The 22,631-nt window shown below is 42.2% G+C and overlaps 2 protein-coding genes across 3 annotated transcripts in view; one reads left to right on the top strand and one right to left on the bottom strand.

Moving 5' to 3' along the window:
* Window positions 1–1,564, top strand: part of LOC130293729 (T-cell surface glycoprotein CD3 epsilon chain) — a 48,430-nt gene extending 46,866 nt beyond the window's left edge. Inside the window, exon 8 of the mRNA XM_056542764.1 lies at window positions 1,050–1,564. Coding sequence (XP_056398739.1) covers window positions 1,050–1,073 — 24 coding nt within the window. The 3' untranslated portion in view covers window positions 1,074–1,564. The remainder of the gene's footprint in view (window positions 1–1,049) is intronic.
* Window positions 1,565–5,122: 3,558 nt separating this feature from the next.
* Window positions 5,123–22,631, bottom strand: part of LOC130293658 (T-cell surface glycoprotein CD3 gamma chain-like) — a 33,333-nt gene continuing 15,824 nt past the window's right edge. Inside the window, exons 2-7 of one of the 2 annotated variants that reach the window (XM_056542628.1) lie at window positions 18,958–19,083; window positions 18,739–18,771; window positions 12,448–12,624; window positions 10,352–10,483; window positions 7,400–7,443; window positions 5,123–5,699 (exon numbers count right to left, since the gene is read on the bottom strand). In XM_056542628.1, the coding sequence (XP_056398603.1) occupies window positions 5,631–5,699; window positions 7,400–7,443; window positions 10,352–10,483; window positions 12,448–12,624; window positions 18,739–18,771; window positions 18,958–19,018 (516 nt within the window). In that variant the 5' untranslated portion in view covers window positions 19,019–19,083 and the 3' untranslated portion in view covers window positions 5,123–5,630. Of the gene's footprint in view, window positions 5,700–7,399; window positions 7,444–10,351; window positions 10,484–12,447; window positions 12,628–18,738; window positions 18,772–18,957; window positions 19,084–22,631 lie in introns of both variants that reach the window. The other variant, XM_056542627.1, reaches the window with a different exon arrangement.

Here is a 22,631-nt window from a genome sequence, read left to right as displayed (position 1 = left end):
AGATTTCTGTGTGTCAATAAGATTTTATGTACTATAATGTACTGTATCTAATTCTCTGTAATACCGAAACATTCCTGCTTCTTTGGTGAGAAATAAAATCAATTTTTTTTGTAACATCTGTACTTACACTGTAACCAATTTTGCACAATTGGGCATGTACAAACAAACAAAAACAAAGGTAGTCACCAAGGGTTATCTAGCATTTTCAAAACTGAGCTTATTTTTATTTTTTATTTTTTCAAAAACAGCACCATTCCTTTTTGTATATTGTATGTGGTATTACAGCTTGTATCCTCTCACTTTAAAGGGGTACTCCAGTGGAAAACTTTTTTTTAAAGGAACTGGAAAGTTAAACAGATTTGTAAATTACTTCTATTTAATACCTTTCAGTATTTATTAGCTGCTGTATAACACAGAGGAAATTCTTTTCTTTTTTAATTTCTTTTTTGTCTTGTCCACAGAGCTCTCTGCTGACACCTCTGTCTGTGTCAGGAACTGTTCAGAGCAGCATAGGTTTGCTATGGGGATTTTCTCCTGCTCTGGACAATTCCTGATATGGGCATCAGGTGTCAGCAAAGAGAACTGTGGACAAAAAAAAAAAAAAAAGAAATAACTTTCTCTGTAGTATATAGCAGCTAATAAGTTCTAATGCAGGATAACCCCTCTAATACAGACTTGTTCACACGAGCTGGTTTTTGGGCAGATTTTCCACAGCTGATCTGCTGCTTTTTCTTTTCAGCTGCTTTTTTTTAATCATTGACTTAGCAGCAAAAAATAAGCAGCAGAAAAAAAGCTGTAGAAAATAAGCTGCTGAAAATCTGCAGCAAAATCCGCTCGTGTGAACGAACCCTTAAACTGAATTCTACCGAACCTTTTGCTTTGGCTGCTTTAAGAGATTTCAGGAGGAAGACAGAGATATATTTTATATAAAATGTAAAACTGTACTGTTCTGAAAAATGATGCTTACTATTATTTGCTGTTGTAGCAATTGTTTGCTACAGTTACAAATATCCAAATACCACTGAGAAGCAACTCATTTCATCCAACAGGTTTTAAGGGGCTTATCCAGATGAAAATGATAAACTTCCCGATGTCCTGAGCTTCTGTTTTGATGGTGCCCGGTCCCCGCTGGTCAGCACCTCCTGGTTACCATACTTCTTGACACACAGGAAATGCCCACTCAGCCAGTCACTGGCTGGGGTGGGTCATCAGACAAGCCTTTGTATGGCCTCAGAATCCACGGCCAACTACCATGCCACCTCTTAACCAGTCAGATCATCTTCTACAGTATATTAGTTGACATGGAATCCCAAAAATGTGCAATAATCTGTTGACCCTTAAAATCTCATTCAGATCCAAAGGCTTTTAGCGGTCTTCTTTATTGCTCTATTCATTATATAATTATATAATTTTTTTTTCATTATATACCCTATTATAACCATCTATGATTGACATTTGGTCCCTCCCCTTTTTGGCTCTGCCGTCACATAGCCACACCCATTTTGCTTGGGGCCCCCAAATTCCTTCAAACAGCCCTGACTGTACATTAAGAAGCCTGATTGTCTTTCCAAGGGTGAAATGTGTGAATTAGAAAATAAAGGTGCAGGTATAAAATCCTCACTACTTAGTAAATGTGTTTTTATTATTTTGTAACAAATTGTAAGGGGTTAATAAAGTTTTCTTTGTATGTATATAAGGGTGGGGATTTTGAAGGAAGTCAGAGGTCTTGAGAAAGCACTATTGTTAGCGAGAAATGGTCTGTTAACTATCCTGTATATTGGACCTGACTGTTGAATAAGTCTATTGGGCACTGTATATACATGAGGGCCATCTCTTTCTTACATTGTGGGTACAGTTCATTTCTGGATTGAGCACCACGGCGAAGCAGTGCTGACTCTCTTTACTTCTTATGAATTATCACCGAAAATGAACACTAAAACGTAACTTTTATTAGATGATTTTTTTTATATTAAAAAAACATCTTATAAAAGTGACGTTTTAGTGTTCATTTTCGGTGATAAGTTATTTTGTAGGACACTAATTATTATTTAGTTCTGTGAGAATTACATCCAGTACAGAATAACGTGTTCTTCTGTACTCCTGCCCATCTTGTGTGGCAGATGCTGCTTCAATGTCCGTCTTGGGCCCAATCTCCTCAGGACCCTATAATAATGCATTGGTTAATTTATTGGTATTTTCTATGCACTTGTTACTTTAAGAAACCTGTTGTCGTGAACCTTGTTATTAGGGGAGTATGCAAAGGTGAACCATGTGACTTCTCTGCCCAATGAGACCTCTCTATATTACTCCCATATATAGTGTAACCGGAGTTGAGTTCTACAGTGTTGTTGCTGAGGTACAGTTGAGAGAAGTCTGAGGAGTCTGTGAGGTGATTCTGAAGGAGGCCTGAGGTCTAGTCCAGCAACCACATGTCTACTACCAGTTAACTCCAGTACCCAGGTGAAAGTCAAAGCCTTGCTGTAAGCACTAACGTCCAGGGATCAATCCAAGTTAAGTTCAAGTCACTACAGTCTAGCATGGGTTGCATACAAGTCAAGTCAGTCACAGCACAATCCTCTATAAGTTACAGCAAGCCGATAAGCTTCCCAAAGTTCACCCTGCATCTCCTTCTTGCTGATCTGAGCTGTAACTGATTGTAGCATCTTTCCAACCTCAGTAAAGCCTGTTATCCGTATCCTTGCATCGGAGTGATTATTTGCCCCGTGCCTGGCACAGGAGCAGCTGATCTACCTCGGGTTATGTATAGGTCAACCACGCCCTAGCGTCAAGAAAAGGGTAATTCACACATTATCCTCACCCGACACCACAATTGCATATCAGGAGGATATGATCAAAAAATGCAATTCTGGGGTTTTGTATTTTTTTTTACTTTTAATCCATTTACCGTACGGGATAAAAGCTGATATCATTTAATAGTTTGGACAATTACACATGCAGCAATACCAGTCAGAGCCCACTAGACCACCAGGGATGGTTTAAATCTCTCTTTAGACGCCGCTGTCAGCTTTGAACGCTGCGTCTAAGAGGTTAATGCCGGGTATCACCGCGATCGGCGATGTCCGGTTTTGGACACGGGTCCTGGCAGCTGATTGCCGGGGGACCACCCGGCTATGACGCAGGGTCAGCTCGTGAACCTGCATCATAGCAGGGGAGAGGGCGTAGGACATACAGGTACTCCCTGTGTCCTAAAGAGGTTAAAGGAGAATTATCATGGGGAAAAACTTTTTCCCTTTTCAAAGGATAGGGGATAAGTTTTAGATCGTGGGGGGTACAACAGCTGCGACCCCCATGATCTCCTGTATATGGCCCTGACTCCTCCGGGGAGTGACACGTCATGACCCCTGAACTAAGCACAGGCCACCACTCCCCTTTCATATATCTCCATGGGAGTGCCAGAGATAGCCGAATGGCCCTTCCATAGAGATATATAAAGAGTGCGTGTGGCCTCCATTATGTGTAGAGGTCATGACATGCAGCTCCAGGAGAGAGCCAGGGTCCCAGTGGTTGGATCTCCCACGATCTAAAACGTATCCCTTATCCTTTGTATAGGAGATATGTTTAAGCCATAATATATCTCCTTTAATATTATATTTTTCAAGAAAAGCATACAGGCCCTCCGTGAACTTGTTTATTGAGTCAGACATCATAACATCATGTGGTTGAGCAATCCATAGCTTCATTGCTCTTACAGTAAAGAATTCCCACCTGTCATGATGGTAAATCCTTCTTTCTCTAGACATCGAGGATGTCTGATTGTCATGGTTACCGGCCAAGGTATAAAAAGATCACAAAAAAAAAGATCTCTGTAGCACATAATTGTACATGCTGTTTTTACAGCCCAAGTGCATAACCTTACATTTATCCACATTAAACTTAATTTGCTATGTCTGTGCCTATGCCTCCGGCTTCAGATCCCTCTGTAATATTATATTATCCTTCTCTGTGGTGATCACCTTACCCAGTTTAGTGTCATTTGCAAATATAGAAATTCGACTCTGTACTCCCTCTACATTGTAGAGTCTACAATGTCATTAATGAACATGTTGAAAAGAAGTGGACCCAGTACTCACCCCTGCGGTACCCCACATGTAACTGGTACCCAGTCAGAGTATGTTCCAATGACTACCACCCTCTTTTGTCCTACGCTCTACACATGCCTCTATTTTTCAAGACTCCTGTCATATTCTCTGACTACAATCCTTGAGGTTTTTGTATAGTCCCGCATCTGCCACCTGCCAGGCAAAATGTGTGTCAGGTGTGGTGAATGAGCTCTTTTACCCTGTTACTTGTGCTTTTATGCATAATAATTCTTTTTAATATATATTATTTGCTGTAACTTACTTTTGTTGCATAGCACAGACTCATTTTTAGCTCTCCTGTTTTTAACTTAAAGGGGTGGAAAACCATTTTTTTTTTTTATCAACTGGTGCCAGAAAGGTAAACAGATTTGTAAATTACTTATATTTGAAAATCTTAATCCTTCCAGTACATATCAGATGCTGTATGCTACAGAGGAAGTTGTGTAGTCTTTTACTGTCTGACCACAGTGCTCTCTGCTGACACCTCTGTCCATGTCAGGAACTGTCCAGAGCAGGAGAGGTTTGCTATGGGGATTTGTTCCTGCTCTGGACAGTTCCTGACATGGACAGGGGTGTCAGCAGAGAGCACTGTGGTCAGACAGGAAAGAACAACTCAACTTCCTCTGTAGTATATAGCAGCTGATAAGTATTGGAAGGGTAAAGATTTTTAAATAGAATTAATTTACAAATATAACTTTCTGGTGGCAGTTGATTTTTTTTAAAAAATGCTTTTCCACCGGAGTACCCTTCTAAGGTCTCGTAATATCCACCAGCTTTGTGATCTCGTCATGGGGGGAGTGGAAGAGGACTCCAGTGGCAACTTATGAAGCTCTGGTGAACTCCGTGACCAAGAGGCTTAATTCAGTGCTGGAAAATAATGGTGGCCACACAAAATATTGACACTTTGGGCCCAATTTAGACATTTACATTTAGGGGTGTACTCACTTTTGTTGCTAATATCGGTGTTTTTATTTATTTTAAGGTTGACAGCAACATTAAACACTGTTATACAGATTGTGCACTCACTACTTTACATTGAAGCAGAGGGTCATTTCTTCAATGTTGTCACATGAAAAGACAGAATAAAATATTTACAAAAATGTGAAGGATGGACTCACTTATGGGGGATACTGTAACTGGATTAACCACATTCTAGTATAAACGTCTATTACTGCAAACATTTTGTGGTAACTTTTTAAAAATTGTATTCCCATCCTTTTCCTTTACAATGTACTCTTCTTTCTCTCTTCAGCACTCAGACGTTCTGTTACTTTCTCGTCTTAATTTCCTTTCCACTCAGACTTTCGAGCTTGGCTTTGAACATGTAGATCACAGGTGGGAGCTTCTCCCCCCTCAGTCAGCTAAATAACCCCACAGGATTTCCGTTGTTTTTATGCATTTAATCAACACAGAGTAACAGACAAGAACAGAGAATATTTTCCATTGCTCTAAGTCAAAAACATATACGTAAGGCAGCGACAACAGTGCTCAGTATTAAGAAGACACAAATAGGACTACAGCTGAGGATTCTCAGAAGCCTCCTCGCTTAGGGCGGGGTGCAAGATGGCTGTACTGTTCATTATCTCGGCGTCCCAATACCTGAGAAAAAGGAGTGAATAATGTGCATAAAAGTAACAACTCCTTATTATCTGTATGCAGAAAATGTGCTACATGTAAATATACTGGACCACTAAATGGGCTAATCATGATTAAAAACATGGTGAAATGATGCAAATATGTAACAGAATTCCACGGCTACCCTTTGCCACCCCCTTACTGTTCTCACATAAGACCTATAAGGAGAAAGCTTTGGCAGGGATTTCATAGGCGCACATACAAAGCTTGTGAGTATGTAGAAATTCAGTTCAGAAATTATTTTGGGTGAAAACTTATCCCCAGGACAATTCCACTTTACTTTATGACATCTTTTATTCTAGACCTTGCAACTCTTCCTTTATCTTAATGGGATCTGTCCACCCTGTATACTCTAAACCTTTGGGGGGAATTTGCTAAGACTAGCGCTTCACACACCAGTCTTAAAGGAAAACGCTCACCCATTAATAAGCACTATAACCCGATACACAGGGTTAAAGTGCAGGTGAACAGGAGACCGATGCGGGGTCTCGGACTGCTATACCTACCTGCAGTCCAGAGACCAAATCCCCCAAATTTCCCCCTCTTCCAGCGCTGGCTTGCGCTTTGAGGCAGGCCCGCAGGCTGGATTTAAATATTCATAAGTGCTGGTCACGTGAGCGCTCGTCCCTATTGAGCGCTCATATGACTGGCGCTTATGAACATTGAAATCAAGCCGGCGGGCCCGCCTCAAAGCGCAAGTCAGCGCTGAAAGAGGGGGACCTTCGGGGGATCGGGGCTCCGGACTGTAGGTAGGTATAGCAGTCCGAGATCTCGCATCAGTCTCCTGTTCACCTGCACTATAACCTGGTTATAACCTGTCCGGGCATGCTGGGAGTTGTAGTTTTGCAACATCTGGAGGTCCGCAGGTTGAAGACCACTGTTAGAGGAAATTGTACTCACCTGTACCCGCCGCTCCGGACCGTCATCGCTCGTCACTGCTGCCCTGGATGTCGCCGTCCATCGCTGTCGCCGTGTCCCCAACACTCCGGCAAGGCCTCAGCTTCCCCGACATCCTCACTCTCCGTCGCCGCCATCACGTCGCTACGCACGCCGCTCCTATTGGATGACGGGACGGCGTGCGCAGCGACAATGCAGGGGATCCTGAAGAGGACGCGCCGGAGCCCCGAGGACAAGTAAGTGATCGTTACCAGAGCACACGGGGCACCGTAAACGGCTATCCGGTGGCAGCTGAAGCAGTCTGCGCTGCCGGATAGCTGTTTATGCGATGGCCCCGACATACAAAAGCATTGTATGTTGATGCTGCCTTCAACATGCGATGACCTCTGAGAGGCCATCGCATGTTGAAATTATCGTATGTCGGGGCCATCGTAGGTCGGGAGGTTCACTGTATATCCCGTGTCATATAACCTTGTTACTAACTAAAGATCACATAACTGACGCCATGTTTAGTCTTATTTAGGTAGCCAATTGGTACATACAGGACACTTCTATGGCCTACACTATTCAGCTGTGTGTATATCAGTTGGAAATGTTCAGGGCACCTTTTCTGCTTGTCTATAAATAAGAGAGATCTTGAAAACAGTAAACAATTGAATTAAAAAGTATAATATAAAGCTGCATAGGTATACAGCACGCACACAAAGTTCCGTTATTGTTATTATGCAGCCATCCTGTGCACAGCTTCTAAAAACATTGTCACTCACCTGATACTCTGTATCTCTCTCAATCAAATTCTGTTTGTCAGAAGCTACAAAACATTATAAATAGTCATAAGATTAGAGCTCTGCAGGGTTTAGCATATTGCATAAACCACTTTACTGCTAGTTGGGCATTTTCACACATGCGGAGTGTCGTCCCTATGAGCAGTCCTGCCTGCGATAACCATCTGACTAATAATAAGTAATAATAATAATTAATAATCAGTGTGTGATTTATGACAAATGATTTCACTTGTCGGATCAGTCATTGTAGGTTATAACATTCTTCCAATCCAGACTCTGCTATCACTAGAATCACATTGTGTAAGTGTGGAGTATAGTACATTTCTTTTTAGAGAACAGAAAGGTTAATTATGGGTATAGTTTAAGAGAATCTGCCAGTATTCTCCAGGGGTACTCCATTGGCCAGCATTTGGAACATTTAATTCTGAACGCTGTGTGCGAGCTGCGGGGGTCGGACACGCCCCCTTGTGGCCTCACGCCACGCCCCCTCAATGCAAGTCTATACATACTCCCATAGACTTGCATTGAGGGGGTGGGGCATGACATCACAAGGGGGAGTAGCCAACCCCTGCAGCGCACACAGTGTTCGGAACTAAATGTTCCTAACGCTGGCCAATGGAGTACCCCTTTAAGGGAATCTGTCAGCTGCAATTCACATTCCAAACTGCTGACACTGTTAGATAACTTTTAGGACAAGGAGACACATGGTACCTTTCATATATCTGTATGTGCTTGCGTAACAAAGAAAATGTTTTTATTCTTTAGTGTAAAGTGTCAAAGAGGCTTTTTCAAACCCCCGAAGTGTTGAGATCTAGAACGTCTCCTTGATCCCAGCCCTATTCCTGCTTCACTGTCAGCGAGGGCTGAGCCTCAAAATGTTGTTCCTGTGAAGTTCCAAATTGGTCCTGTGTACAAGGACCAGGGGAAGGGATGGAAGGGAAAGAGAGGACACGTTGCAGCCCTCAGCATTTCAGGGGCTGGGGAACGCCACTTTGACTCCTTGTACAAGAGAATAAAAGCATTTTTGTACATTGCGGCAGCACAGACAGATAAATGATAGGTACCATGTGTCTCCTTGCTCTAATGGCTTTCTATGGCTCAGCAGTTTGGAACATGATTTACAGCTGACAGATTCCCTTGAAGCTATAATATATTTTGTCTAACTGCTTTCATTATGTGTTCATACATATACCCACATTAAAGGGGTACTCCGCCCCTAGACATCTTATCCTCTATCCAAAGGATAGGGGATAAGATGTCAGATCGCCGTGGTCCCGCTGCTGGGGAGCCCCGGGATTGCCGCTGCGGCACCCCGCTATCATTACAGCACAGAGCGAGTTCGCTCTGTGCGTAATGACGGGCGATACAGGGGACGGAGCAGCGTGCCGTCATGGCTCCGCCCCTCGTGACATCGCGGCCCATCCCCTTAATGCAAGTCTATGGGAGGGGGGGTGACGACCGCCACGCCCCCTCCCATAGGCATGTATTGAAAGGGGTGGGCCGTGACATCACAAGGGGCGGAGCCGTGATGTAACGATGCTCCGGCCCCTGTATTGCCCGTCATTACGTGCAGAGCGAACTCGCTCTGTGCTGTAATGAGAGCGCGGTGCCGCAGCCGGGATCCCAGGGCTCCCCAGCAGCGGGACCGCGGCGATCTGACATCTTATTCCCTATCCTTTGGAAAGGGGATAAGATGTCTAGGGGCGGAGTACCCCCTTTAAAAACATTGCTTCTCAGGGAGAACAGCTGCGTATATAGAGGAACCTGATGGTGCTTGGACAGCAGCACACGGAGGGTATGTGGTTCCATATTTGGGAAAAGTGTGGCCTCCATGCATCGGTTAATGACTTTGTGCACACCTCTTCTGTGTGCATGAGTTTGAAGTCTAAATGTCTATGGTGTGAAGCATCCAGACTTGTTTATTGAGAGCCCTGGCCAATCACATCTATTGTTACTCAGCAGGTCACACGATTGACCATTTAGCTGCTAGAAATGTGGAAGAACTTGTAAATCATATATTCTTAAGCTGGCCAGGCACAATAGATAGCTGGGTGGAGAATGAAATATTCTCAGACAGTTATGACAGTACCTTATATCCAAAGATCATGCACACTAAAAAAAAGAAGCCCTGTAGTGCATAGCATGGGAGTGCAGGGGGCACATGACGGGGCTGAATGGGAGCGTAGCTAGGTGGAGGGTGCTAAGGGTTAATGCAGTGAGGTGAGGTCAGAGAAAGAGGGAGGTAGCCCTTTAAGAAAGGTTTTAAGAGGTGGTGGGCCTGGAGGAGGAGACAGTAAAGAAGTGCAGGGAGAGAATTGCCTGCCCACCTGTTTTCCACCTGGGGTGTTTGTTGTTTGTTGTTTTTTCCTTTGCCGCAGCAGCAGGAGTTAGAGGGGGATTTGGAGGCATTTATAGGAAGGTCCAGAGCAGCGAATACATTGGTATGGTGGTGCTTGGGACGGTACCCAGCCAGTTGAGGTAAATCGCTGTGGGTAAGTTTCCAAAGATAAGGTAGGCTCTAACTGAGGTGGCCTTGGGTCAGGGGCTGGATGACCAAGGCCAAAATAGAAGACCTGATGAAGTTGAGCTGCCTTTAAGTCCCTCCTCCTGCTAGATAGGGGTAGTTGCAGAGTAAGTAATTGCACTGTTTAAGTGGTTATTAGGTTATTTATTAAGATGTTTTTAGATGTTATGTTATGTAGTTATTTAATAAAAGTGGGTCTGCTGTGGCCTTTGCACCCTAAAGTTGATTCAGTAAGTTATTTAATGTATATATTGTATGGAGTAAAAAGAGGAATATGGGGAAATTGGGTCACAGTGGACTTATACGATCCCTTAGTCAAGTCTTCCATACTCAGAGGGAGCAGCTAGAATGACAAAATACACACATTCCATAGATAGGCTACTGAACTACAGTACGAATCTTCTTCTTACCTCGTCCTGGACGTCGTGTCTCTGAACCAGAAACAAAATATACAGCCGTGGCAATAAGACCAATCATAATGGCGTCAGCCACAATAAAGCCAGCAATTGTGGTCGGGTCCAGTTCTATGCAGTTCATGCACCCTGAAAAACAGAGGAAATGGATACATATAATAAATGCTAGCTTGCATAAGGAATGAGGGGTGTTGGTAAATGGCAGTCATAATGCACATAACATGGATTAGGTCATGTGCTGTCTTTTATCAGAGGTGAAACAAATAATTTCTCACTTTGGAGGTACATCTCAATATAATATCATTGTCTGGCCTTTTGTTTGTCCATGTATGGCCTGCTTTAAAAGTAAAGTACTCCACCCCTAGACATCATATCCCTTTCCAAAGGATAGGGGATAAGATGTGTGATTGCGGGGGTCCCACCACTGGGAACCCCCGCGATCTCTCCTGCAGCTCCCCCTGTCATCTCGTGCACGTGACGTCACAGCCCCGCCCCCTCAATGTAAATCTATGGGAGGGGGCGTGCCGGCCATCATGCACCCTCCCATAGACTCATGGGGGTTCTTACTGATCCTTTGGATAGGGGATAAGATGTCTAGGGGCGGAGTAACCCTTTAAGAGGACAAGACTAGTAAAAGAAGGTTATAGGTATAAGTTAGAGGTATAGATTAATGTGTACTTTCATTTCAATATACTTCTGACATATCATAGTTACAATGCAGAAGTGTTTATAGGTGGGGGTCTGGGAACTGCGATCTTCACTGATCACTAGAATGAAGGTGCAGGAGTGTAAGGCTTCATGTACTGTGCGCCTTCATCTCCATTCTGCACAACTAAAACAAGTTGTACTGTATATAAAATTTCTGAAAATCCCATAGACTTGAATTGCTACTTTGTATACCGCTTGCTTTAGCTGCATAGAGTGGAGATGGGGGGCACGGCACGTGCAGCCATGTGCTTTTGCACCTTCATTCTAGTAATTGGTGGGGGGCCTCAGTACCTGGACTCCATCAATTCAAACTTCTGACAAGTCACTTTCTAGCCATGGGTGTAAATAAGCACATGGCTAGATAAGGCTTGTCATCACGATTCCAGGCATACTTTTTTTTTTCATCTCTATAGTCCTTTACAGTGCGGATATATAAACATTTTGTTGGTATGCAAATAAGGTTCAAAAGCCCAGGGGTGTTTCCCAGCATGACAAGAGCCCTGGTAAGTCCAGCCTATTTATCTACTCACTGTGAATCAAACTGGGTAGGCAGATGCAAGCGGGCAGTAATAAAGAGGTAATGGGATGGACCTGGGTTCTTGCCTCATTTGCATAATAAAAAGAAGGCTTAAAGTCTGACGGCCGTCACGCCCCTCCCATAGACATTAATGGAGGGGGTGTGGTGTAATGTCACAAGGGGGAGTGGCATGACATCATGTCTCCGTCTCGGGAGCAGCCTCACAGAATGCCGGGAGCTGCACCTAGATCATAGGGGGTCCTAGTGGCGGGGACCCCTGCGATCAGACATCTTATTCCCTATCTTTTGAATAGAGGATAAGATGTCTAAAGTCTGAATACCCCTTTAACACATAAGCTAGAATATATCCCATTGCTTACGTTAAATAGACACAGCTAAATGCAGAATGAAAACAGGCTAAGGCTGGGTTCACACTACGATTTGAACTACGGTTCCCGTATATGGCTGGGAGGAGGGTGGGTCGGGGCTTAATCGCGGCGCCCGCACTCAGCCGTATTCGGGAACCGTAGTTAATGTATGTCTATGAGCCCACCGGAGTGAACCGCAGCCTCCGGTCGACTGCTTTTTCGGCCGTATGCGGTTTCCCGACCGCAGGCAAAAACGTGGTCGACCACCCCGCCCACCCCTCCTCCCAGCCGTATACGGGAACCGTAGTTCAAATCGTAGTGTGAACCCAGCCTAAGTCATAGTGTAAAGCTCTACTAGCTCCACCTCTACAGGACTGCAGGACCTTAGGGCTGGTGAAGGATGCCTCGAGTTTACACTAATTCTTATCTGCATAAGTCTACATCTTCAAACTTTTCCCAATTCCTCCCCGGATTACAGATGACAAACATGGTATACTCACTTCTCACATATACCTGAACCGATTCAATAGGCTTATCTTTTTTTTCACAGTAATAGACTCCACGAGGATCATCCCATAATCTCAATAATAATTCTGTATTATTTGCTATGGAGTTGTCATTCTTCTTCTTCAGTGTGTAACCCCCGATACATTTAACATGCAAATGGTCACCTTTTTCTTCTGCCAAAGAGGAAACATTTTTAACAGATAGTCTCCTTTAGGTGTCTGAGACCTAATACTAATGAATTAATGAATACTTCATACTGATACAGTGAAAACATACAGAAAAAGTACATGCGCATCATACACCTGTGAAGCAGTGTTAAAAAAGGAAGTAATTGAGGTGGTGACTATTGTTAAAACTTGCCATAGACGGTAATATTTGCTCTCAATCTGAAGATTATTTTAATTTCTACTATGAGACCCAAATACTCAAAATGATTTATCGATGTCGGCCACAAAATTGAAATACTATGGCACATAAATTCTAACAATGATGTTGTATAGGGAAATACTGCTTAGGGTGGGTTCACACTACGTTTTGTCCCATACGGGAGCGCATACGGCAGGGGGGAGCTAAAAGCTCGCGCTACCGTATGTCACCGTATGCGCTCCTGTATGTCATTCATTTCAATGAGCCGACCGGAGTGAAACGTTCGGTCCGGTCGGCTCATTTTTGCGCCGTATGCGCTTTTACAACCGGACCTAAAACCGTGGTTGACCACAGTTTTAGGTCCGGTTGTAAAAGCGCATACGGCGCAAAAATGAGCCGACCGGACCGAACGTTTCACTCCGGTCGGCTCATTGAAATGAATGACATACGCGAGCGCATACGGTGACATACGGGAGCGTGAGCTTTTAGCTCCCCCCTGCCGTATGCGCTCCCGTATGGGACAAAACGTAGTGTGAACCCAGCCTTACTGCCAGGAAGAGCACCACAACTGCAGGACCATATGTACAGTTTGTGCTGTCCTAGGCACTCCGACTGAATATACCCCATTAGGGTGATCCCATATGTGCTAGAATTTTTTTAAAGCATCTCTGTCACAAATACACAGAAAAAACTGTAGGAGTTACATGCAAGTTTTGTTGCAGATCCATCGTAGAACTTGCCCCCCTATACACAGAAAGTGGTGAAATCAATCACAAATCCACAACATGATACGTATACTGTGGCTGCAAATTTAAGGGTGAATTTTGTAACTGTTCTAACCTATGTGGATTTAAAGGGTTACTCCTTTGGAAAATATTTTTTTTAAATCAACTGGTGCCAGAAACTTAAACAGATTTGTAAATTACTTCTATTAAAAAATCTTTTTGAATTTCCTTTCTGTCTGACCACAGTGTTCTCTGCTGACACCTCTGTCCATTTTAGGAACTGTCCAGAGTAGGAGCAAATCCTCATAGCAAACCTATCCTGCTCTGGGCAGTTCTGGGCATGGACATAGGTGTCAGCAGAGAGCACTGTGGTCAGACAGAAAGGAAATTCAAAAAGAAAATAATTTCCTGTGGAGCATAGAGAAGTTTATAAACACTAGAAGGATGAAGATTTTTTAATAGACGTAATTTACAAATCTGTTTAACTTTCTGTCACCAGTTGATTTTAAAAAACATGTTTTACAGTGGAGTACCCCTTTAATGAAATTAAATATTCAACTTTTTTTTACTCATTTAAATTCTGCCCCTGTCAATACTGCTGCCCTGGGCATATGCTCTTGTGCAGGTCCTGCAACAACCTCTTATCTCAGAAGCAGGAAGAGGAGAGCAGACCAGGGACCGGACAGAGGGAACAGCTGCGAGGGACCAACAGGGGACTAAGGCTATGTACATTTTTTTCTATTTTCTACTGCTCCAGTGCTAAATTATTATTAATTATTTTTTTTTATACAGTAGGTAACACCTTTAAAAAGGACCTGTGGTCAACCCCCCCCCCCCCCCCCCAAAAAATTATAATTAGATTATCATTAAATAGCTTAGGGTACCCTTGGGCCTATATTTGGTTTATTAGAGAGACCTTGTGGTTCTAATGCCTTATGAGATATGTTTTCTTTACTCATTTTACTTTTTTTCTTAGATACTTAAAATCTGCCAGATGCCTTTTTTTTTCCATATTCACAAAGCACTTGCATCACTTTTTCTTATACATATGAAAGAAACGAAAAATTTCTGGCACTATCCCAATGTCGCAAAAAAAATAAAAAATTCTGATCTGACTCAAATGAAAATAATCTTTATGCTGCCATATAGAAATGGAAATTTTCAATTGACACCTCTGTAAATAGTGGCCCAGATTAGATAACACTTGTCAGATTTTAGCAACCAATCTAAGTTTAGGTTTCATTTTAGCATAGGAATTTGAAATATGAAATTTGAGCTGTGATCAGCTGCTATGGGCAAATAAACTTTTTTGGTCTTCAGACATAGTAATAAATCTGGGATAACATTTGTATAAAAACCTCAAAATATAAAAATCACACATTGATTATAATACAGAGATAAGTGGTGCTACATGGGTGCCGCTCATCTCTTCTTGCAGGGGAGGTCAGTGATAGATCAGTGTAGGAATTTTCTTTTCTAATGCCAACTACTGATGGACTGACATGTAATCATATACCTTTTTTAGGAAGATGCTCTTTAGCCACTGCACTGTGTATTACACTTAACCATACCCTATCTGCACCTACTATTATTCAATAAATTATTCCGAATTTTAGGCATCACCTCTGAGTTTGTGGCTCTCATGTTATTCCTCTGTGACTTACAATATTCTTATAATTTTAAAGGGGTTTTCCAGAATTTATTTTTATTTGACTATGCTACAGGGGCTGTAAAGTTAGTGTAATTCATAATATAGTGTCTGTACCTGTGTGTGACGGTTTTCTCACAATTCTTCTGTGATTTTCACCCCAATATTTATTTTTAACAGCATACAAAATGACTGTTGTCTCAGATTTTTCGCAGGTTGCAATGCGGCCGAGACCTGACTCACTCGTCAGCTGATGACAGGGAGCCTGTCTGCTTCAATGGGTGGAGAGATCGCTTGGTGGGAGAGAGATCAATCTGCAACTAATGCAGCAGCTGTAGGCACCCTGATTGAAAATCACAGGTCTTTTTTTTCAATGGGTGGGGTGGCTGATGTGTGGGAGGGAGGAAAATGGAATTGTGGGATTTGTAGTAAAAAGAAAAAAATGTAAAACAGGAAATAAAAGTTCACAAAAAGCTAGCCACAGTGTTATGGTTATCTCACAACATAGCCATTTAGCCCCAAGACAAGCGCAGAAACTTCCTAAGCATGTCCATTTCTGTCTGCCAGGTACGTACTAAAATCACCTTATGGTGGAGAACCCCTTTAAGCGAGTAACCATCCCCATCCCCCTTTTTATGCTTTTGACAAAATTGCCCACGGATAGGGAGTGGTAGGACAAAGTGAAAAAAAAATGATATCCCTTTGCTCACTCGTGATTCAGGACTGCCGCTACTCTCTGGAAGTCACAGGTGTCCCGATGATGTCCCCGTATACTCAGGACAGGATGATGCAGCCAATCACTGGGCATGTGCCCTTACTCTGCATGTCATTGCTAGAAACTGGTTGTAGAAACCTATGCTCATTAAATGGGACATCTTCCACCGGACACCCCCTAGACCCCAACAGGTCATGTTTTCTGGATTTCCTTAGTCTTTCACATGTTATATATATATGGTCAGTGAATCAGTCATCACCACAGTTATATCACCTGTGAAATCCTGAAAACATGACCTGTTGCGGGGACTGGAGGACCACACTTGAGAAACACTGCCCTAGGCAGCATTGGACCAGGAGCGAGTGGAAGGGTGAGGACTGTTTTTCCTTGTCCTTAAAAACCCCTTCAAAAGGGTATTCCGGGGAAAACATTTAGGGTAAGTTACATATAGTTACATAGTTAATACTGTTTAAAAAAAGATGCAAGTTTGTCCTTAATCCAATATCAAGGCTGTAAATAAATTAGACTTTTGGGGGGGGGGGGGGGGGAATTACAGATGAAAATGTGCACATAAAATATGTCAGCAGATTTTGTGTGCGAACTTAGCCTTATATTTATTTGTGCTCAGGCGAGTGATAAAAAGAAAAACAAATTATACCAAACTTCCTCACATCCACACCACCTCCTTACTGACACCACAGTAACTACTGATTGACTGACGGGGCAATTCCTTGCGCCGACCCTGTTCCTAGAAGTTTTGCACAGAGAGAATGTGCAGGGGAACGGGGAAGGTAAGTATAGCTTTTTTTTTCTTCTTTTTAACACCTGCATTTGAAACTTAGAAATAGAATGTCAGATAAGTGTTCACATGGCCGTCTAGACCCGTCCCGTTCTTCTCCCGACAAAAATAAAATTGGACTTAAAAAAAAAAAACGGACAATAACGGATGCAAACGGCTGTTATTCATTTGCATCCGTTATTGTTCATTTAATAAACAAAAAAAAATTATATTTTTTGTTCTGAGCATGCTCAGAAGTAAAAATGGATCAAAAAACGGATTGAAAAAACGGATTGAAAAAACGGATGCAAACGGATGACATTAAAGGCTCATCAGTTTTCCATAGACTTCAATGTTAAATGTATCCGTTTTTCTTCCTTTTTTTTTGACGAAAGAAAAAAAATACAGCATGTGCTGTTTTTTCTGCCGTCAATAAAAGGGAATTGAGTGCAGACGGTTACAAACGGATGTATACAGATTGCAAAAAAATCCCATTGACATGAATGGGATTTAAAAAAAAACTTTTTTAATCCATTTACAGCCTGCAAGAACGGAACCGAAATGGGGATAAAAGAAAAAAAACGGAACAGGAGGCCGTGTGACCACACCCTAAGATGGCAGAAAAGAACTAGTCGGCTCATCTAATCTGCCAAAGATTCTGATTATCTGAATTCATAAAGTTAACTTTTATAATTAGTATCAGGATATTCATCTTCCCCCCCCCAGCCTGTATACACACAAGCATATTCCTGTAACTGGAAAAAAAATAAACATACATGAAACATTATTTTGCTAGTTGCAGCTATCATTGACCAGCGATTGCATATTTCTTTTTATATATATACTGTAATATTTGAATGTATATGAGATGAAAGAATAAATTGCACTTTATGATAAAATTATTTTATGACGAAGCAACTACATATATAAAATAGTATCTAACACCAATATATTTTTTCTCACGAAATCATTGATGGCATATGTCTAGAGCAGTGTTTCCCAACCAGGGTGCCTCCAGCTGTTGCAAAACTATAACTCCACGCAGGCCCGGACAGCCTTCGGCTGTCCGGGCCTGCTGGGAGTTGTAGTTTTGCAACAGCTGGAGGAACCCTGCTTGGGAAACACTTTTCTACAGTATACCAATATTGGCAGATCAGCTGGGGCTTCTCCCTCTGTGACTCTTGCCAGAGGCATAACTTGTAGCTTCAGTGCCCTATTGCAAAATCTGTAACAGAGCCCCGTGCCTACTTTTGGGCCCCCTTAGACACCAGGGCCCCAGTGTGACGACTACTTCTGCATCCTCTATAGTTACGCCCCTGAGTCCAGCAGTTTAGTGCATATTCAATGAATTAGGGTACGTTCACACGGGCGGATTTATTTGTGGATTTCCCGCTGCGTATTTGAAAGGGGGCAGGCGCTTCTCGGCTTTTCGCAGCAGATTTTCCGTGGTGGAATTTACGCTGCGGAAAATCTGCCACAAGCCCCATTGAAGTTAATAGGGTCTGCGGTGGATTTTCCGCAGCGTAAATTCCGGCGCGGAAAATCTGCTGCAGACAGCCAAGAAGAGCCTGCCCCTTTCAAATACCCAGCGGAAAACCCGCAAATAAATCCTCCCGTGTGGACGTACCCTAAGGCTGGGTTCACATCCCGTTTTTCCCCATACGGGAGTGCATACGGCTGGGGGGAGCTAAAAACTTGCGTTCCCATATCCCTGCCGTATGCCGCCCGTATGTAATTCATTTCAATGAGCCAACCGGAGTGAACCGGTCGGCTCATTTTTCCCCGTATGCGGTTTTCTACCGGACCTAAAACCGTGGTTGACTACGGTTTTAGGTCCGGAAGAAAACCGCATATGGCGAAAAATTAGCCAACCGGTTCACTCCAGTCGGCTCATTAAAATTAATTACATACGGGCGGCATACGGCAGGGATATGGGAGCGCAGGTTTTTAGATCACCCCCAGCCGTATGCACTCCCGTATGGGGAAAAACGTGATGTGAACCCAGCCTTAGACAGACATTTCTAAGAACACGTATGTGGAGAGGTTACTTACCCAACTGTATGTGCCTTTTTCCAGTCCCTGTATCTATGACATGAATATTTACAGAGAAGACAAAAAATGAAAATATGTTATCCCACTGCTCATTGCAATATTTTTTTGTTTTTGATATTTTAATATTCCCATTATCTGTCACCGCATCCCCCAAATTTTGTTTGATATCTGCAACATTTTATGAAAGAGGATATTTTGTTCCTTGTCCCCTCCACGTACCTTGCGAAAAGATGCCCTGAATGAGCAAACCAAGAAGTAGCCAAAAACGAAAGGTGACCATGATGATGTGTCAGCTGGATTGTAAACGCTGTAGTGATCAGCAATGAAGACTTCTCTCTACCTTTACTGTTCAGGAAACCAAACAAGTACAAGCATCTGAAGTCTGACTTCCTGTGTGTTTTACTGCGTGTCACATGTTTAGATGGGTGTCATCTAAAGTGGGTCTCTGCTTTCATAAAGTTTATCTAAGGCTCGGTTCACACTACGTTCCTGTCCCATTAATGAAATCTATCTGGATCCCGCCATAAACAGGATGCTGACATATATTGTTAACGGGAACAGCGGACTCCAATCCCTTCTATGGCCGAACAGAGTCACCTAGTAATTCGGGACGCATCTTCTTTTTTATGTGGACTCCAAAGCACTTTTGTAATAGCGCATACTAGGTGACTTACTCTGTTCGTCCATAGAAAAAATGAATGGGGTTGGCTGCTCTGGTTAAAGGGGTACTCCGCTGGAAAAAAAATGTTTTTAAATCAACTGGTGCCAGAAAGTTAACAGATTTGTAAATTACTTCTATTATTTACTTCTATTAGTTATTTTATTTTATTTATTTTAAAAGTACTTATCAGCTTCTGTATGTTCCACAGGAAGTTCTTTTCTTTTTGAATTTCCTTTCTGTCTGATCACAGTGCTCTCTGCTGACATCTCTGTCCCTTTTAGGAACTGTCCAGAGTAGGAGCAAATCCTCATAGAAAACCTATCCTGCTCTGGACAGTTCCTAAAATGGACAGAGGTGTCAGCAGAGAGCACTGTGGTCAGACAGAAAGAAATTCAAAAAGAAAAAAAACTTCCTGTGGAATATAAAGAAACTTATAAGGACTAGAAGGATTACAATTTTTTAATAGAAGTAATCTACAAATCTGTTTAACTTTTGGTCACCGGTTGATTTAAAAAATAAATAAAAAAAAACATGTTTTCCAGTGGAGTACCCCTTTAACAGTATATGTCAGCATTTAGGTAGTGTCGGACATCTCAGGGGGGGTCCACTTCTTATGTAGCTCCAAGCTTCACCTCTTCTCCCAGCTAGTACTGTGCAGCCTGTAGCCCCCCTCTTCCCTTATGTCCTGACTGCAGAGCTGTATAGAGTGCTATATACACAGCAGGAGGCAGGGGGCCAGCTGTATACAGCTATATATATATATATATATATATATATATATATATATATATATAATACACACATAGCAGAAGGCAGGGGACCAGCTGTATACAGCTATATATATATATATATATATATATATATATATATATATATATATAATACACACATAGCAGGAGGCAGGGGGCCAGCTGTATACAGATCTCTATATACACAGCAGGAGGGGGAGGAAGAGAAGAGAGGGGGTCGGTTGCTTCTCTCTACATCTTCCTGCTCTCACCCTGAATAAAGAACTCTCTAACCACCCCTACTACAGGCATCCACCTCCACTTCAAAACAATCCCCCACCATAATGCAGACTGCTCATCAATACAGATACAGATTTCTCCAAGTTCACCATTCACCTTAAAGGGGAATTCTTTTTTTTTTTTTTTATTTGACTATGCTTCAGGGGCTGTTAGTGTAGTTCATATTATAGTGTCTGTACCTATGTTTCATGGTGGTCACACAATTCTTCTGTGATTTTTGCCCCAAGGTTTATTTTTAACAGCATAAAAAACGAGTGTTGTTTCAGGTTTTCCCAGGTTGTACTGCGGCTTGAGACATTATATCACTAGTCAGATGATCAGAAGGAGCCTGCCTGCTTCAATGGGTGGAGCAACCACTGGGTGGGAGGAAGATCCTTCTGTTTTTTGCAACAGCTGGAGGCACCTTGGTTAGAAAACAATGGTCTATTGCACTGAAGAAATCACAGGTGTGTTTCATTGGGTGGGATGGCTGATGTGTGGGAGGGAGAAAAGTGACCGACAATGGACCCTATGGTGTGTCTCCAGCTGTGCATGCCACATGTGAGCTTGCTTTTTACAGTACAGATTATATTTTGCATAAACCCTTTGAGGACAGGGGGGGGGGGTAATGCAATTCTATTTTTAAGGCATTTAGCAAGCACTTAAAATGAGATCTTAACGTGTCATATGGGCAGCCATACCATATATGTGTAATTAATGTTTGTTTTTACTCAGTGCACTTTATGGCAAAAATGACTATTCTGTAGGTCAGTACAATTAACAAGATACTCCATTTACATTGTTTTTCTATGATTGTACTACTTTAGAAAAAAAAAAAAAATTCTAACTTTTTTTTTTTTTTAACAATACAGGGATGTATGAGAGCCTATTTTCTGTGCCATGATAAGTACTTTTTAATCGGAAACCGATCTATATATTCATGAGAAGCAATGTTCATGTAACTCAATAATCTATTCTAATCTATCAATATATTTATAAAAGCAAATACACGGCTCTGGGCAGTATTACACTAAATCACCTTAGTATCCCACTGAATGGTCTTAGATACAACTTACACAGACAAAAAGATCCCAGAAATAGGATACTGATACCCTATTGCAACCCCCAACCATAAAAAAAAACTACTTTTATTCTATTTACATCAAATATGTTATTGAACAACTGTTATGCACAAACATATTTTATATAAATTAATTAAAAGATATTTTGTATCTAAGCTGATTCAGTGTGATACTGCCCAGAGCTGAGGAACTAATCCCAATAAGTGCGATACACGGCTCTGAGCAGTATCACACTAAATGGGCTTAGATATAATGCTCTAGGCAGTATAACACTGAATCGGCTTAGATACTGTGATCTGGGCAATATCACAATGAATGGGCTTACATACACACCTCTGGGTAGTATCACACTGAATTAGCTTAGATACATGGCTCTAGCAGGTATCACACAGAATCAGATTAGATACACTGATTTGGGCAGTATCATACAGAATCAGCTTAGATACAAGGCTCTGGGCAATATCTCACATAATAGTCTGCTGGCAGTATCACACGTAATTAGATACACAGCCGAGAGCTCTCAGTATCACACATACTAGGCTGCAGGCAGTATCATACATATTATGCTTAGGTTAATGTTTTGAAAAATATCTTTAGTGCCTAAAACTTAGCTTTTAATAGTACAGCTAAAATTGTTCACCAAATACGTGAGCCCCTTCACCATAAAAATAGTACTATACAATGAGCAGCAGTATTATTATCCGTCATCGGACAACTGCTGTGCCTGACAAATAAGTACAGTGGTCCCTCAAGTTACAATATTAATTGGTTCTGGGACGACCATTGTATGTTGAAACCATTGTATGTTGAGACCATAACTCTATGGAAACCTGGTAATTGGTTCTGAAGCCACCAAAATGTCATCCAAAAATAGGAAAAAGTGAGGATTAAAGAAAAATAAGTAGATAACTAATATAGATAAAGCAAATCCTTACATATAAAAGTAAGAAAGATCTGCTGGGAGCTGTAAATCACTGTCTATGTCAGCGTTTCCCAACCAGGGTGCCTCCAGCTGTTGCAAAACTACAACTCCCAGCATGCCCGGACAGCCAAAGGCTGTCCGGGCATGCTGGGAGTTGTAGTTTTGCAACAGCTGGAGGCACCCTGCTTGGGAAATGCTGGTCTAGGTAGAGGACAGGAGCT

The sequence above is a fragment of the Hyla sarda genome, chromosome 10, assembly GCF_029499605.1.
Source record: "Hyla sarda isolate aHylSar1 chromosome 10, aHylSar1.hap1, whole genome shotgun sequence".
NCBI classification, from domain to species: domain Eukaryota; kingdom Metazoa; phylum Chordata; class Amphibia; order Anura; family Hylidae; genus Hyla; species Hyla sarda.
Note: the sequence above shows the minus strand (reverse complement) of the source record. Positions and strands in the feature narration are given on the sequence as shown.